Source organism: Falco peregrinus, chromosome 6 (assembly GCF_023634155.1).
Source record: "Falco peregrinus isolate bFalPer1 chromosome 6, bFalPer1.pri, whole genome shotgun sequence".
Lineage (NCBI taxonomy): Eukaryota > Metazoa > Chordata > Aves > Falconiformes > Falconidae > Falco > Falco peregrinus.
The window spans coordinates 3,440,298-3,455,288 of record NC_073726.1 but is presented as its reverse complement, the minus strand read 5'-3'; the positions used below and the strand labels follow the sequence as shown (position 1 = coordinate 3,455,288).

Here is a 14,991-nt window from a genome sequence, read left to right as displayed (position 1 = left end):
AGATATAGTTCTGTGAGGTATTCTTACTGTATCTTTATCACAAAAAGGAAATACATTTTAACTATGTTACCAAAGCAAGAACATTGTTTAAATAAATTAATGTAAAAGTATTTCTATATGTGCTTTCACTCATAAGTGCCTTTCCTATTGCTGCCCTTGGTTTGTCTTTTGTCGTTTATGCCTGTGATACTAATGCAATTTAGTGGGAAGGTACTGCAAGAATAGTACGCTCAAGAATGAGACATGGGGTCTGATGAAATGATTCTGAATTTCATCTGCTATCTTATTACCAATTTGTTCAATACTGCCAGTATCCTCAGTATAATAAAGAGGACAGATGAAAACAGGGTTTTATAGCTCTTTCAGAAGGAGTTATAAAAGGCTTACATGCTGTGTTCTCTTTGATGTTTACATGTTTGGTTTTGTATAGCTTGTTGAATTTTTGTTTTGTGTAAAAAAAGTAGTAAACAAGAAATTTTTCTTTACTGCAGGGTCTAGACCAAAGCACTTGCTTGTGTATATTAATCCTTATGGAGGAAAACGACAAGGGAAGAGGATTTATGAGCAGAAAGTTGCTCCGCTTTTTAGTCTGGCTTCTATCTCCACTGATGTTGTTAGTGAGTAATGAACATTTTCCTTTCTTAATAAATGTAATATGAGCTCTTTAAAACATATCTGAGTATCTTAAAGTTTTTTCTGTTAGTTTCATTTTCTCAGTAAGAAAAGGTATGTAAGTGGTAGAGAAGGAGTGTTTTCTAATTAAAGCATAGGTGGCCATAAAATGGCAACCTAATATCAATTTTCTGCTTACTAAACTAAAACGTCTGGTACTTCTGAGCTATTTGAGCTCTTCATTTATAAGATACTGCCTTTTTTATTTCTTTCAGTTTTACTGTTAAAACCAGTTGTTCATTTGCACAATTTTTTAGTGAAATATTTTTCCGTATGTACTGCAGTGCATGTTTCTTTCAATTCTTTCCTTGGCATAAAATTTTTTTGAAACACATTTTATGGGCAGGCTGTTTATGGTCACATTGTTAATAGAATTGTGGTTATTAATCAATTAATAACACTTTTATAATCATATTTATATACAATTTTCTAATAATATTTTTATAATAGTAATTTTTAATGTGTTTATTCATAGTAACTGAATATGCTAACCATGCTAAGGACAATTTATTTGAAGTTAATATTAATAAATATGATGGGTAAGTAACTTCATTTGCCTTTTTAAAATTCTTTCTCTAGCTTTCTGTAATTTGTCTGTTCTTGTCTCTAACTTGAGTAGCCTTCATTGCTGATATGTTTATTGCCACATCTGAAAGTTCTGGGGCATATTCCTTTGCATAGGAGATCCTATTTAGGAGTATCAAATTAAAACTAAACTGTTTCAGTAAACCAGTTCAACACACGATACGTTCAAGTGTAGTATAACAATATTTGCATGAGATCTGTGTTGAAAAGGTGAATGTAAGATTAATTCTGCTCGTCCAGATGTTGAGCATTCTATAATGGCTCGGAAGCTACCCTGAAGTGTTTTGTGGTATAGGTGTTCTTGACACATACATCAGTCCAGAACACTGCAACAGTGGCATTCAGGCTGTGTGTAAAACCCATGAACTGTTTAGAAATGTTTGAGAGGTCCTCTTGCTACAGGACTGTTCAAATAATGGCTACATCATTTGGCTTTATTTGTGTTTGTTCTGTTGTGGAATTGCTATTTTAAAAGAAGACCTAACTGAATGGTGAAATTGCATTCAATTATTAAATCTGCTGTAGAAGCAGAATATTTTAATAAATAAGTTAGTCATTCCAGTTTCCAGTTCATGACATGAGACAAGTTACATGACTCAAAATCATGAAAATGTATGTGGTACCGATGCAGATAAACTCTCATAGCTATAGTATTTTAAAATAGTATGTTGTTGTGCTTGTTGCCATTTAAACTGGTAAGCTGCAAAAATAAAACACTTTCTGTCTTTTCAGAGTACTTTTGCTAGGCGAGCAGATCTGTATGCATTGTGTAAGTCAAGTGAGGCCATGACGTTGACAAATCGTGGTAGTAAGAACCTACATTCACAGGCTGAGCTCCTAGACTTCACCTGCCTTAAAATGAGTTGAATTTAAATAAGCAGTTTTGACTATTCTAGGATTTTTCTTAACAATGCAGAAATGCAAGGAAGGGAAACTTGAGATCCTAGAAAAACCTAGTTAGTCAAATCAAATGAAAAGGAAAAATCTGAAGTGATTTGAAATAGATAGTACTGGTAGTTGATGAAATCCCAGTACAGAGCAGAAAAGGAAAGCAAGTGAGCCCATGTCCACTCCTACCAAACTGTTTTTTACAACAAGAGGCAGTGACCAGTTGTAGTTGTACTTGAAGTGTTTTGGCAGATTCAAAGTCTTTTATTGCAGGTTTTTTTTTTTTTATTATTTTTATTTTGGTTTGGTGGGTTTTTTTCGGTTTTCTCTCTAACATGACTGAGCTAAAAATTTGGCCAGTGCTGCATCTTTTTAGAATCTCATGATTCTTCTATTCCCATTCTGGGCCTGAAGGGCGGTTATCTTGGGAACTACAACCTATCTTTCCAAGCCTGATTTTTGTCCATCATGTACAGGTCTGTTTCTGTTGTGAACAGTGATGTTAGTATCAATATAAGAGCTCCTTCCTACTTTTTAAATAAAAGATCACGTGGTTATAGGGAAAGAAGATTTTTAAAATGGTTGAACCGCATGCATGTATGTATTTCTTAAAGACTGACTTTTCTCATGTACAGGAAAAGCTTCTTTGGATTCCTACATCAAATTGTTGTTCACCGGTTCTCTTAGACTGGTTCTAATGAGTGGCTTTCCCTTCGTTCAGTGATGGGTTTCTTCATTTAATCTCCAGATTCCCTATTTGGCAAAGCTATACCTGTAATTTTGGAACTAGATGCAGGATTTTTAATAACTGCTTCGCTGCTTTCCAAGTGTATTTACTTGAGACAGCTTATTTAAACTTCTTACGCATGTTTCCTGTTCTTGCTGTTTTCCCTTATAAGAATTTCTGATGGTGGGTTTTCTAATGTAACAGCTCAGTGGTAGAACAGCTTCCCTATAAAGACAGTTAGAATATAACAGGTTTTTGTACGTCATTGTGCAGAACAACTAGAGCATGCTGTAACATTGTGCAGGTAATGACCGTGTTCAGAATAAGTCTGACATGTATGAATAGCTCTGCTTCCTTATCCATATGCCTGTTGCACAAGCCTTTGTAAAACTGTTTCAGGTTGTTTTCCTAGTTCTTGAGTTAGTTCACAGTATGGCTGAGATTAGAAGGGACCGTAGTTCTTTTAAAACTCATTTGTCTTGTGGACTTGCTTCTCCTGAAGTCCTTTAGCGTATGTAGTTAACTGCTGTCATCTGTCTGAAAAGTGAAATGCTTGTCCATTAGAAAAATAAACCCAAAATGTAAGAATCACTCTAAGGTGATCTCTTACAAGTAGTTCTTCACTAGGGGCCTTCACACATGTGACTTGCACATTGTTGATCTGATGTGTCCAATGAATTTGGTCATGCTGATATTGTGTATGTAAAGTTCTTTATCTGTCAGTAGTTACTTTTGATTTGTATAGACGTTCATATCATTGTCATCTCTGAGCCTGGACGTATTATTTGTTATAAATAGAATACTACTGAGACAACATTGACCTTGAACTGATATGGAAATTTTTGTCCACTTAACCACTTTCTTAGAGTCTGCAGAGAAAGATGAGGCACACTAAAGTTGAGGAATAACGTAGTTAAGCTATGAGAAGAAAAATTAATTATAAAAATTAAAAACAAACATCCTTTTCGTCCTTCTCTCCCAGTTTCTTAGGTCTTGACTTAGAGTTGGACAGTGTGTACTTTTAAGACTGTCCTCTCCATTCATGAAAAAATGACTGGGTTTTTTCAAGCTTTCCTTCTGCTGAAAATACAATAATAAGTGCATTTTAATCATCAATACTTAAAAATTAAATAAACTAACTTTTCCTATGGAAAAAAGTGCTCATTCTGCAATATCTGTTGCTCGGTATGTGGAAGAGTAAGTATTAGTTTATGCATTAGCAATGATTGCTATAGATAACAGTAAACATTCCTAAACATGCATGCTGGGGACTACATACATAACTTTGGATTTGTCATGTGTTTCTTTTAAAGTGTATTTCAATTAGTGTTTCAGTTAAAGAATGTTTATGCTTTTAGAGTTCAGGGTGTGCATTTGATTATTGCGCATGAAATGTATACTGCTGTAAAATAGTCTTTTACTTCCTAGTATTTGCTTGGCTGTGGACTCTCTGCTGAGCTTTAACATATTGAGGATCTGTGTAGCTGCTGCACCAGCTCTGACCTGAATTAAATTTGCAAAACAAAGTTTTGCATCTGGTAACATTTAGAACTCTGTGTTTTATTATGAATGGTTATGTAGAGATACATGACTTCTGTCTGTTTGATGGGCTTTCAGCATGTTCAGAAGAGCATGCAAGCATGCACTTTTCTGTTTTTTGACTTTCATATAATGTATATACCTATTAAATTAATAGTGTAAAATATGATTCTGCCTGAAGTCATGAATATTAACTTAATTTTCCCTTTTTAGTAAAGGTACCCTATTTCCATTTTATTTACTTAGAAAGCTGTATGTACAGTCCTGTTCAGTGTTTTCCTTGTATAGTGAATTTCCACTGATACTTGTCTGTCTGCGCACAGCAATAGAGGATAAAGATATTTTTATTTTTTTTAGGTTTCATTCCAACTTTTTTTTTTCTAACATGACAGACGTGTCTAGGTGCATTTGCAGTTGTGTAGCTTGATTTTTTTTTTTCTGCTTTTTGTTAATTGCCAAGTTGACTGTGGGCTACTATATCCTGTAAAGATGGAGGAGGAGAATAGAACAACTATTTTTGATGTGTCCAGTGCATGCCCTAAGTAGAACACTTGCCGTGTTGTTTATTGACTGTTAGTGTGCATTCTAATTTGTGTTTCCTGGCAGTGTTGTTTGTGTTGGTGGGGACGGCATGTTCAGTGAAGTGATGCATGGTCTCATTGGAAGAATGCAGAAGGACTCTGGCATAGACCAAAATAATCCCAAAGCACCATTAGTCCAGTGCAATATAAGGATTGGCATAATTCCTGCTGGTAAGAAAGGGTTAACTTTCAGTCTACTTTATCCATTTATTCTTGAAATTTCTTTGCAGTCAGAACTTACTGAACATAGGCTGAAGTGTAAGATATGAGCAATGATATTGCATAAAGACACCTAGCTAAAGCTGTTTATATCCTGGTATAATCATTGATCACATGCAACTTTATTTGGGAAGGATACTTTGTAAAGGAAATCAAATCTTAATGTTCAACTTTAGAATTTAATTACTACTTTCTTTTTTTTTTGGTGGCTTATTGTGTGGTAATACAATATAAGATGTTGAAAATAATACCTTTGTCCATCTGAACACATTAATTTATGAAATTTACTGAACAGAGACTGACTTAAATATTTTTCCAGTTCCAAATGCTCTACAAATGTAGTTAGAATTGTAATGAGAACCTCCCACTGGTCTGGCAAACTCCAAACAAATGCTAAGATTTCTCCTTTTCCACTCCCCCCACCTTCCCTTTAGTTGTCATCACAGAAAGCATGAATCAACTACAGCTGAGGAACAGTCCTCGGGTTCCAGGCCAAGTTGCAGGGTTTGCCCCTTTTTAGAGGTGCTGTACCTTCACAGTTCTCACTTTTTCAGGCAGTCCTGACTACTGTCTTTGAGAGACAGTAGTCTTTGTCTACTTTGAGAGACATTTGAGAAAACTCATTCTTGGAATTCAGATCTTTGGTGATAACATAGTTTTTTGTTGGCTATAGGTACTCTTTGGATCAATCTCGCTGTTAAGTCTAGTGTCCTGGGTTTTACCTCACCCTGCCCAGTTGGTCCCCAAGGTTCCTTCAAAAGTGGACTTACAAGATGACCCTCTCTTCCAGGACTGGCTTCAGTGTTACAACTCTTTTTAATAGCATCTGCAATTTTAAGGACTCTGTGGAAAGACAAATGGACAATTTGGTGTCTTTTCTATGCTGTTCGCTTTTTCTTGTCAGATGCTTGAGCTCTGAATTAAAGAACTGGGATATGAAATAAACATTATGAGCTTCTGAGTAGAACTAAACCACAGATGTTATGAGAAGATTTAGCACAGGTTGTAAAAATACACCAATGTAAATAGTGTATTTGTACCCTCAGGATTTAGGTGACTAATTTTATATTCCTTATATCTTTGTTAAGAAAGTATTCAAACCCAAATGGTCTGAATTGTTGCTTGGAAGAAGCTTGGCTCTTTCTGCTTGCAGTACTATAAGGGTTAGATATGTAAAAGTTGCAGTGTGAATACCCCCTTACAGATTTTCCTTCTCCTTGTTAGTTAGCACATTAAGGGTTCTGTATAACAATTATGATATTCAAGTATATTCTAATTTTATTTGTTAAAGCTTTGTATTAAAATCAGTTTGTATAGTACATTTAACAAGAATGGAGTTTGAAGTGTTCCACCCTTTGCTTCCTTTATTTGGGCAAATTTCTTGAACTAAAGGTTTTTGCTTATATGGCTGGTTTCAGGAGATTTTGCCTACTGGTGATACTAATGACAATAGAACATAGAATAGAAAAACCAGAATCTCTTCAGAACTATTTCTTTGTCCTTAGGAAATTAACTATAAGCATGTTAAAATTGAAAGATTAACCTTGCTTTTTCAACAATTTCTTAATGCATTTTTTCCAATTGCAACCCGAAAGTATGATCTTCACCGATATTTTCATATTGCTAACATGTATCAAGTCACTTTCTTCTCTTAAATACTGCAGTGTTTTGTTTGTTTTGTTTTGTCCATTGTAGCTGTTTGCTATTTGTATGTATACTGCATGCTCTATTCCTTGAACTAACTTGAGGTACAGCCTTGTAATCAGTACTATGATTCAAATATTTTCTCCAAGTTATTACTCAGATCCCTCAAAAATTATTTGTAATGGTGTATAAGGAAGCTGGCCTTTCAAAATTCTATTGATTTAGGTTTTGGAAGTACAGAGTATAATACATATCTTGGTCTGTTGTATATTGTACAATATTTAAAACAATCCATTACTAAAAATATGGACAAGTGCTTATTTACTGGAAAAGGGGGTCAAATCACTGAGCAAATCGTAACCCTTTCTTAACAGATCTAGCCATCACAGGGACCTTAAATTGTGTATGAATTAGACAAACCCACGCACTGCAAGATGGTCAGGAAGGCAGCAAGAGGGTGGGTTTTTTTTCCAGCCCTTGGTGAAGCTTTGTTCATCTTTGCTTGATGTAATGGAGCTCTGACCGTGACCTCAACAGATCCTCTAGTTCCAAAACTAGTGTAAGAAGTCTGTTCCAAAATAAGTAAGATACTTAAAAACTTTCTCTTTTTTTAAATGACAGTCCTAGAATACAGCAACTCAAGAGGAATAATGAAATATAAATCATGCATCTAGAAGAACATCCATGGTGCTCTCCTTAGTTCTTTATAACCAACCTTTTTCTCAACATCCTAAGAACTCACAGATATCAAAACCAAACACTACCCAGAGTTTAGAGGTTAAGTTCTAAAGCTCTGTGTTTTCTGGTACATGGAGACAGTGTACTCTGTTAGGACAAGAGCTTGTGCTAGGGCAACGCTGAATCAGTGTTTTACCCTTTTTTATCATTTAGTTCCTAATGTCAAGCTGTGATAACAGAAACATGGCAGGTTGTGGTTTGTGGTTGTGACTAAACAGTGCCTGTATTCAAACTAATGCTGAGTTCAGCACACTTAATCTTTGCTTAGAAACAGTCAATTTAATTGTACAAAGGTTTGAAATAACAAATGAAACAGATTTAATGCTAAAACACTCTCATCTATGTGGCCATGTTTGAGTAATTTAGCTTTATCTCATAGGCAGAATCCCATTATGCAGGCTGGTTTTTGTAATGTTTGATGCTACTTGCAAATCTTTTTGCAGAAAGCCCCTTCTTGGCTCGTCTGGTTTTTTTGATCAGATGTGTCTCTTTCCAGGTAGTCTCCTTTCTTAGTGTGTCTTCTGGTTAAAAAATATCACTTATTCTTATGCTTTATGGTACATTTTTATGAAATAACTTGGGTTTTTATTCACATGAATAAAAGCTAAAGGCTTTACTCAAGTGGCAGTTGTAACTTCTGAATTTCTCTTAATTGCAGCCATTCTTCAAATCCGGCAGTGTAAATTGACTGATTGCTGTTGTAAACACATTTGCTTTTAAGAGTGCTTGGAGGTTGTAGCAACCTGACAAAGTTTTGCACTGCAATGTGCTAACTACAAGTCTGCACACCTACGAAAACTTCTGTTTAATTATTACTTCTAGTGCCATCTAGCCTTAAAAAGTGTGTTCAGCCACGGTTTCTCGCTGTATTCAGAGTGGTATTATGCTGCTATAGAACTTAAGAACAGAGAAACATTTCTCTTATGACATGTGGCACTGAGGTTTCATCCACATGTTTTAGTGTTAAAATACTCCCTCCAGAGTAAGTCAGAGTAATTAGTTCTTCTTCCTAAACCTGGTGTAGAACAGGAGGATAAAGCTGTCAACTGTTGTTGGAGGACTCTTTAGTAAAAGACAATGGATTAGATTAAATACTCTTGTGATCTCAGCAGGTAGAGAAAAAAAAATCCTACATCACTCTGTGCTGTGGTGTGTTAACAATACATTCATTTTTCCAAAACACAAGTCTGCCAACCTAACCGGGGGATAGGGTAGAAATCTTCCAAGTACTAGGGAAGACAGGGTAAAGTGTAGATACAAAGTGTTAGTTGCTACAGTGATTTAAGTTTCTAGTGTATCCAGATCCCTCTCATTTTTGTTGTAGCCAAGGTATGCACTCTGTGATATCTAGGATTGAAGCATGCAGTATGATTATAATCAGCTTGTTGATGTGTAGCTGTAGAAGAATGCTGAAGACAGTACAGGCTTCCTGTGTGCAGGTAGTATAGAAAAATGTGGGAGGATTCGTTCACAAACAGATGCAAGTAGAATCATAAGGCATGACTGGACTCTCATACTACTGTCATCTAGGTTGTAAAATTTCTTTTTGAAAAGGTATTAAAGCATAGCATAAAAAGCTACCTAATTCTTTTTTTTTTTTTTAAATGACTCGAAGTGATGTGTCCACAGCCTTCTCTGTTACAATATTAGTAATATTTAATTATATTTGCAGTTTAGTATGCATCTCATTTCAAGGTTCCGTATGTCCTGTTTGAAATCTGAAGTGCAATGTTTTGTGTTCCTCCTTCAGCATTTTGAATCTGTTGTGCTTCTAGAAATTACAGTCTTAGAGCTAAATACTGCATTTAACATGGTGGGGGCTTCTCTGTGATGTTAATTTCATCTCTTAAATTTACCATTATTGTATTAATCCTTTTTTGTTGTACTGTGGTACTGAACTTCTGCTGAAGTGATTATGTACCAAAAAACCAAAGTCCTGCTGAACTGTTCCATTTTAAGCCAGTCTGTCATTTTGCGGATGTTAAACTTGATCTCTTGGTTTCTGGATGCAGAAAGGAAGTTGTATAAAACCTTGAGTAAGAACGTGACTGTATGCCCAGGCCATTAATTTCTCTCTGTAACAATAGCTTCTCCCCTTGCTTTTAAATGCATCAAATCAGACTGTTGCCCTTTAAAATCCCCAAAGAAAATCTGGCAGAGTATGTATGTAATTTTTCTGTTGGTTTAACCAGAACAAACAAGATCCACCACCTAACATGAGTCAAGAGTCATGCTCTGTGAAAACTTCTTGGCCAAATTAAGTGCTCTGGAAATCCTAAACTATTAATCAAGGGATATTAGTCAAGCTATATTCTAATCCTGCTTTCTGTATCAGATTTGTACTGATGAAATAACCCAGACTTTGGTGGGGTGTGGTATGCATCTATTCAGCGTGCTGTTTCAGCGGTAATAGATTCTAAATCTATTCACGAGCCACCTAGAGGTCTAGAATTCTTGTTTGGTTATGAAGTATTCAAAGAGATTCAAATCCTTAGTCGTCATGAATATTTTTGTGACCTTTAAACTAGTACCATTAGGTTCATGCATGGTGTGGTGTTACGACTATGTATATTGTCTTGGTATGTAAGTAAGGCATGATAGTGGTTTTGTTGCTCCGTACTACTGGCTCTGATAGGAAAAAAACCAAACCCAGTGATATTTTACTGTTTGTAGTTGGTACTCCACTGGCATTTCTCAGAAGGAGGGAGGATTGGACAGTTGATAAACACTGGTGTCTTTGCCAGTCTCCCATTTTAGAATCTCAGAATTAATTTCAGACTTCAGATTTCAGATCTCCCTTGCTACTTAATGAATAGAAATGAAAATAAGTTCTGTAGAATTACCCAACAGATAAGTTTGAGTATAGGGAGGTAAGTCTCCAGTGTTAGACTGTAGCTTGTATCAATTCCCCTCTTCTCCTCCCACCTATAGTGTAAGACTGCTTGGGAGCTCTGTTTACATCAAGACAAACATAGCTAAGGTAATTCTAGCAGCCAAATGCAAACAGATCCTGAAGAAATGAGAACGGTTGGATGAAATGCTAGGCTTGTACATTTAGCAGTAAAAGCTCACATCAGATATTTTAGTGGCGCTTTTTTTTTTGGTGCTTGGTTTTCTTTTCAAAAGTAGTAATTTTCTTTTTTGCTTAGCTGAGTATAGGAGGCAAAATGAAACTGAAAAAATTTGGCAGTAAAACATACCTTTAGTATCTGAACTTTACTTAATATTTTCTGCTGTAAAACTCCAAATGTGGCATGATAATGTCGTCTACCTTGCCTGTTACGATACTGAAACTGGAGTCCTGTTTCCTGTGCAATGGCATTTCCTTGTGATGGTACACTTGCACCATCTTGAACCTCAGCCTTTAGAGACAGATCTCTTTAGTCACACTGTTTCTTTTGTTCTGCAGTTTGTTATATTTCTAGTCTCTTCAGTCAGCTCCTAGAGCTGCTTCTTACTCACTGTGGCAGGGTTCTGCACAGCGTTTACTTGATAGAAGATCCTCTTATGCCCTTCACTGGTAGGAAATGGTGTCCATTTCCTGGGAAGTGAGTTGGATGAGAAAGGATTTGCTTTGCTCTTATTCATAATTGTATATGACCTTACTGTTTTCAAAGTGATAAAGAGCCAAAAGTGGATTTTAAACATTGATAGCTCACTCTTCCATTTTTAATTTTCTATTTCAATACAATTAGGCCTCAGAAATTAAATGCATTAGATACAGTGTATCTGAGCTTCTCTATATCAGTAGCAAATCTGAGAATGTATATGTGGACAAAATAAGTTTTTGTTTTCAGATATCCAGACTTGATTTTAAAGGAATTTAATTTCAGGGAATGGATGGGAGAAACTACCAAATAAATTTGGGGTTAGGGGCTGCAACAAATATGCTTCAGTACATCTGGCCCTGACTTCCAATTCCCTGCTGCAGAGTAGAAATCGGAACCCTACATTTAGGCTTTTAGATTGTTTTTTATAGGGATTGGGGAGAATTGCTTATCTCTAAACAGCACCTAAAATACTGAACAGACATAGTGACTGAGGAGGGCCTAAAGGTAGTTAGGAACAAAGAATATGGGTGAAAGCTAAGGCTTCTCCCTTTCTGCTTGTAGGTATTTTGCTCAAAACTGCAAAGGCACATCTCTGTCCACTTTGCTCCCCTGTCTATGAACTAATTCCTGAAAACAGTTAATGACTAACCTTAAAATAATAGGACTAAGCAGGAGTTTCTGGTTTAAGGTGCAACTGGAGGACGAGAGGATGTTGACAGCTTAGGATTTAGATCAGTCCCCCAAAAAACAAGAGACTGGTCAATGTCTCTCTTTTTTTCATGAGATCTCAGTGAGTAAGAAATCTTAAGCAATGGAGAATCAATGTATGCCTGCCTTCCTCTCCATCCTTAATTGATACAAAAGCCGTAATGTACTCCTGAAGTTTTTCATGTGACTTACGCTTCACTAACTGCTATTTATTTATTGCTTAAATAGTGAAAATCTTCATATGGAGAGAAAGACATTCTACTTATTGGGGGTGGGGGGTGGGGGGGGTGGCAGCATTTGCAATTTAAATCATAGTATTTGTATCCTTGTATTATTTACTTTGTTCCATAAAATAGAAAGAGGCAAGCCAAAGGAGCATTTATTTGGAGGACCATGCCAATAATACATGTTTTCAAAAGATATGAATTAATCTCTAGTGGGTTGTTGTTGGTTTTTTTTCAGGATCAACAGATTGCATATGCTATTCCACTGTTGGCATTTCTGATCCAGTAACATCAGCTCTTCATATTATTGTAGGTGGGTGGTCACAGTTCACAGTTTTGTTATGAAAATAGCCAAACAAAATAAGCCTTAATAGAACCTTCTAATCTTCACAGGTGACTGTCAGCCTCTGGATGTGTCTTCTGTACATCATAACAACACGTTTTTGAAGTACTCTGTATCATTGCTGGGTTATGGTTTTTATGGAGATACATTAAAAGATAGTGAAAAGAAGCGGTGGATGGGTCCGATGCGATATGACTACTCAGGTAACTTGTGTAACCGTTACATTCTTTTGTCAACATGGAAATGTATTGGAGCAGTTGATGTACTGTCTCCAAACCAATCATCTCTGAAGTTTTTAAACATCAGAAACAAACTGAACCTGATTTTAAACTCCTTGTAGTACCCAGTAGATTGCACAACATTATGTAAAGTTCTGTAACTTTGGGCATAACATTAATGGTGTGCTTATTAAAGTTGTGGTGAATATATGTCACTTAGTGATAGCTTCCTAAAAGGTAGTGACTCTTCTGTGCTGATCATTTTGACTTTTTTTTTTTTCCAATCAGTTAGAGCTCCTCTGTCTTGGATGTTCATCTGACTGAACGAATTGTTAATTTTGTCCTTTTTCTAGCACTGATTGTAAAGAGATGAGTGGCTTAGCCTAGTTAGCTGATATTTGGATAAATTCTATGCTACTGGAAAGTATTTTTTGACACCTTTGTTTTGTCTTGTGTTAGGGAAAGAGGATGCAAAAGCAGAATTTAAGTAATGTAGACCGATTTTAAGATTAAGGAGTGATATATAGCTAATATTTTTAGTTGACTTTTAAAGATGTCAAGCAAAGTAATGGCTCTATTGGCAAATGTTAAAAAGTTGGATGGCAGGGGGTGGTATTTCGTTGTCCTTTACAGTCTAAAACATCATAATACCGAGCTATGAGCTTGGGGAGGGCAACTACTGTTTTGCAGTCTTTAAAAAAGGAAACAGATGAACAGTCAAGGTATGTGTGGAGAGATTTTTGCAATGTGAATTTGTAATGACTTAATGCTGCTTAATACCTTTTTTATGTAGGCTTGAAGACTTTTCTTTCACATCATTACTATGAAGGAACAATTTCTTTTCAACCAGCAAAACATACGCTGGGATCTCCACGAGATAAAGATAGCTGCAGAACAGGGTAGGCTAATGTTTATCTCTGGATATTTGACATGAACTATTTGAAAAGGCCTGTACATAAATAGAGGTCACCAAAATGTTGTTTTTAATATCAAAACACTTTCTCTGAAAGAGACAAGCCTGTAAAAAAGTTTATTGACTCATTAAAGAGAAAACCTCATTTTATCAGGTCAGTAAAACAGCACAATACCCAGTTATAAGATGCTGAGGGTGCTATGCTGTGTTACTGCTAACAAATGAAAAGTCTGGATGTCTCATAGCTTCTACAAATGGAAATAAATATTCAAAAATTCTCAGATGTTCACATTGTAATTGGATCTAGCAATTTTAGTGATTGTTTTAGTGCCATGACAACAGCTGTCATGCTTGTCCTGAGGATATTTAGCCTTTTTTTATAGACTTTTATAGACTACAATGCTCTACGAATTCTGTGAGACATTTTTCAGTTGTTTCTCTAATCAAGGGTGCCGACCTTAATGTCCTGGTGTGCCTTCCTTTCTTTTTGCTTTCACCTGCTTGAAGTTACTCATTCATTATTTTTCTTTATACATGAATGTAGGTTTCAGAGATATTGTAGTTAGAGCAGCCAGTAGCACAGCATGATACAGAGGAGCCAGAAACTTTGGCCAGAAACTACACGGAACTTGTTGAGATTGTACTGTATTAGTGCTGTGACGTGCTACGGGGCATGGTCTCCAGTACTAGCTGGAGCAACTATCCTGATCCATCAGGTGCCTTAATACAGGGGAAACTGCAGAGAGAGAAAGCTGTCATCCAGGTTTTAGTCGGGGAGTAAAGAGTGCCTAGTGTCTCCTGAGGGATTTTATATATCCTCATAATTGCTGGAAGGGCAGTAGGTCTGGGCACAAGCAATTTGGGGGAACCCTCAAGTGTGGTGATGATCATCGTGCAGGTGATTGATAAGCTGAATAGGACAAATGCTCTGCTAGTCTTGTTACAGAAAAGGAAAGTGGGGGGTGTTACAGTTAAGGGCAGTCTTGACAGTGGTGACTGTGAGATTATAAAGTATAAAGTCCTAAGAGAAGCAAGCAAGACAAAAGTAGAACTGCAGCCCTGAACTTTAGGAGAGCAGATTCTGGTTTATTCTTATCTTGGCAAAATTCCATGGGAGACTACCCTGGAAGACAAAGAGGCCCAGGAGAGTTGGCTGGTACCTCCTCAAAGCACAAGAACTTGCGATATTAGAAACTTGAATAAGCGTGATGGAAAACCAGCATGGGTGAGCAAGGATCTGAGAAGTCAAGAGAAGTTGGAAGTGGAATGGGTTACTTTGGAAGAACACAGAGACATTGCCTAAATGTGCAGGGATGAAACTGAGAAAGCCAAAGCTCAGGTGGAGTTGAAATTGGTGAGGAATGTGAAGGGTGTTACCTCTTACAAAGAGCTTATAGAAGAATACCAATCATAACAAAAAGCTGAAGGAACCATGGGCCTG

General features: G+C 36.4%; 1 protein-coding gene across 5 annotated transcripts in view; it reads left to right on the top strand.

The window, feature by feature from the left end:
- Positions 1-14,991, top strand: part of CERK (ceramide kinase) — a 39,514-nt gene that overhangs the window by 12,438 nt on the left and 12,085 nt on the right. For all 5 annotated transcript variants that reach the window (XM_055808793.1, XM_055808792.1, XM_055808794.1 and 2 more), the window contains 6 exons: positions 492-617; positions 1,148-1,211; positions 5,018-5,163; positions 12,315-12,389; positions 12,470-12,622; positions 13,431-13,536. In XM_055808793.1, the coding sequence (XP_055664768.1) occupies positions 492-617; positions 1,148-1,211; positions 5,018-5,163; positions 12,315-12,389; positions 12,470-12,622; positions 13,431-13,536 (670 nt within the window). The remainder of the gene's footprint in view (positions 1-491; positions 618-1,147; positions 1,212-5,017; positions 5,164-12,314; positions 12,390-12,469; positions 12,623-13,430; positions 13,537-14,991) is intronic.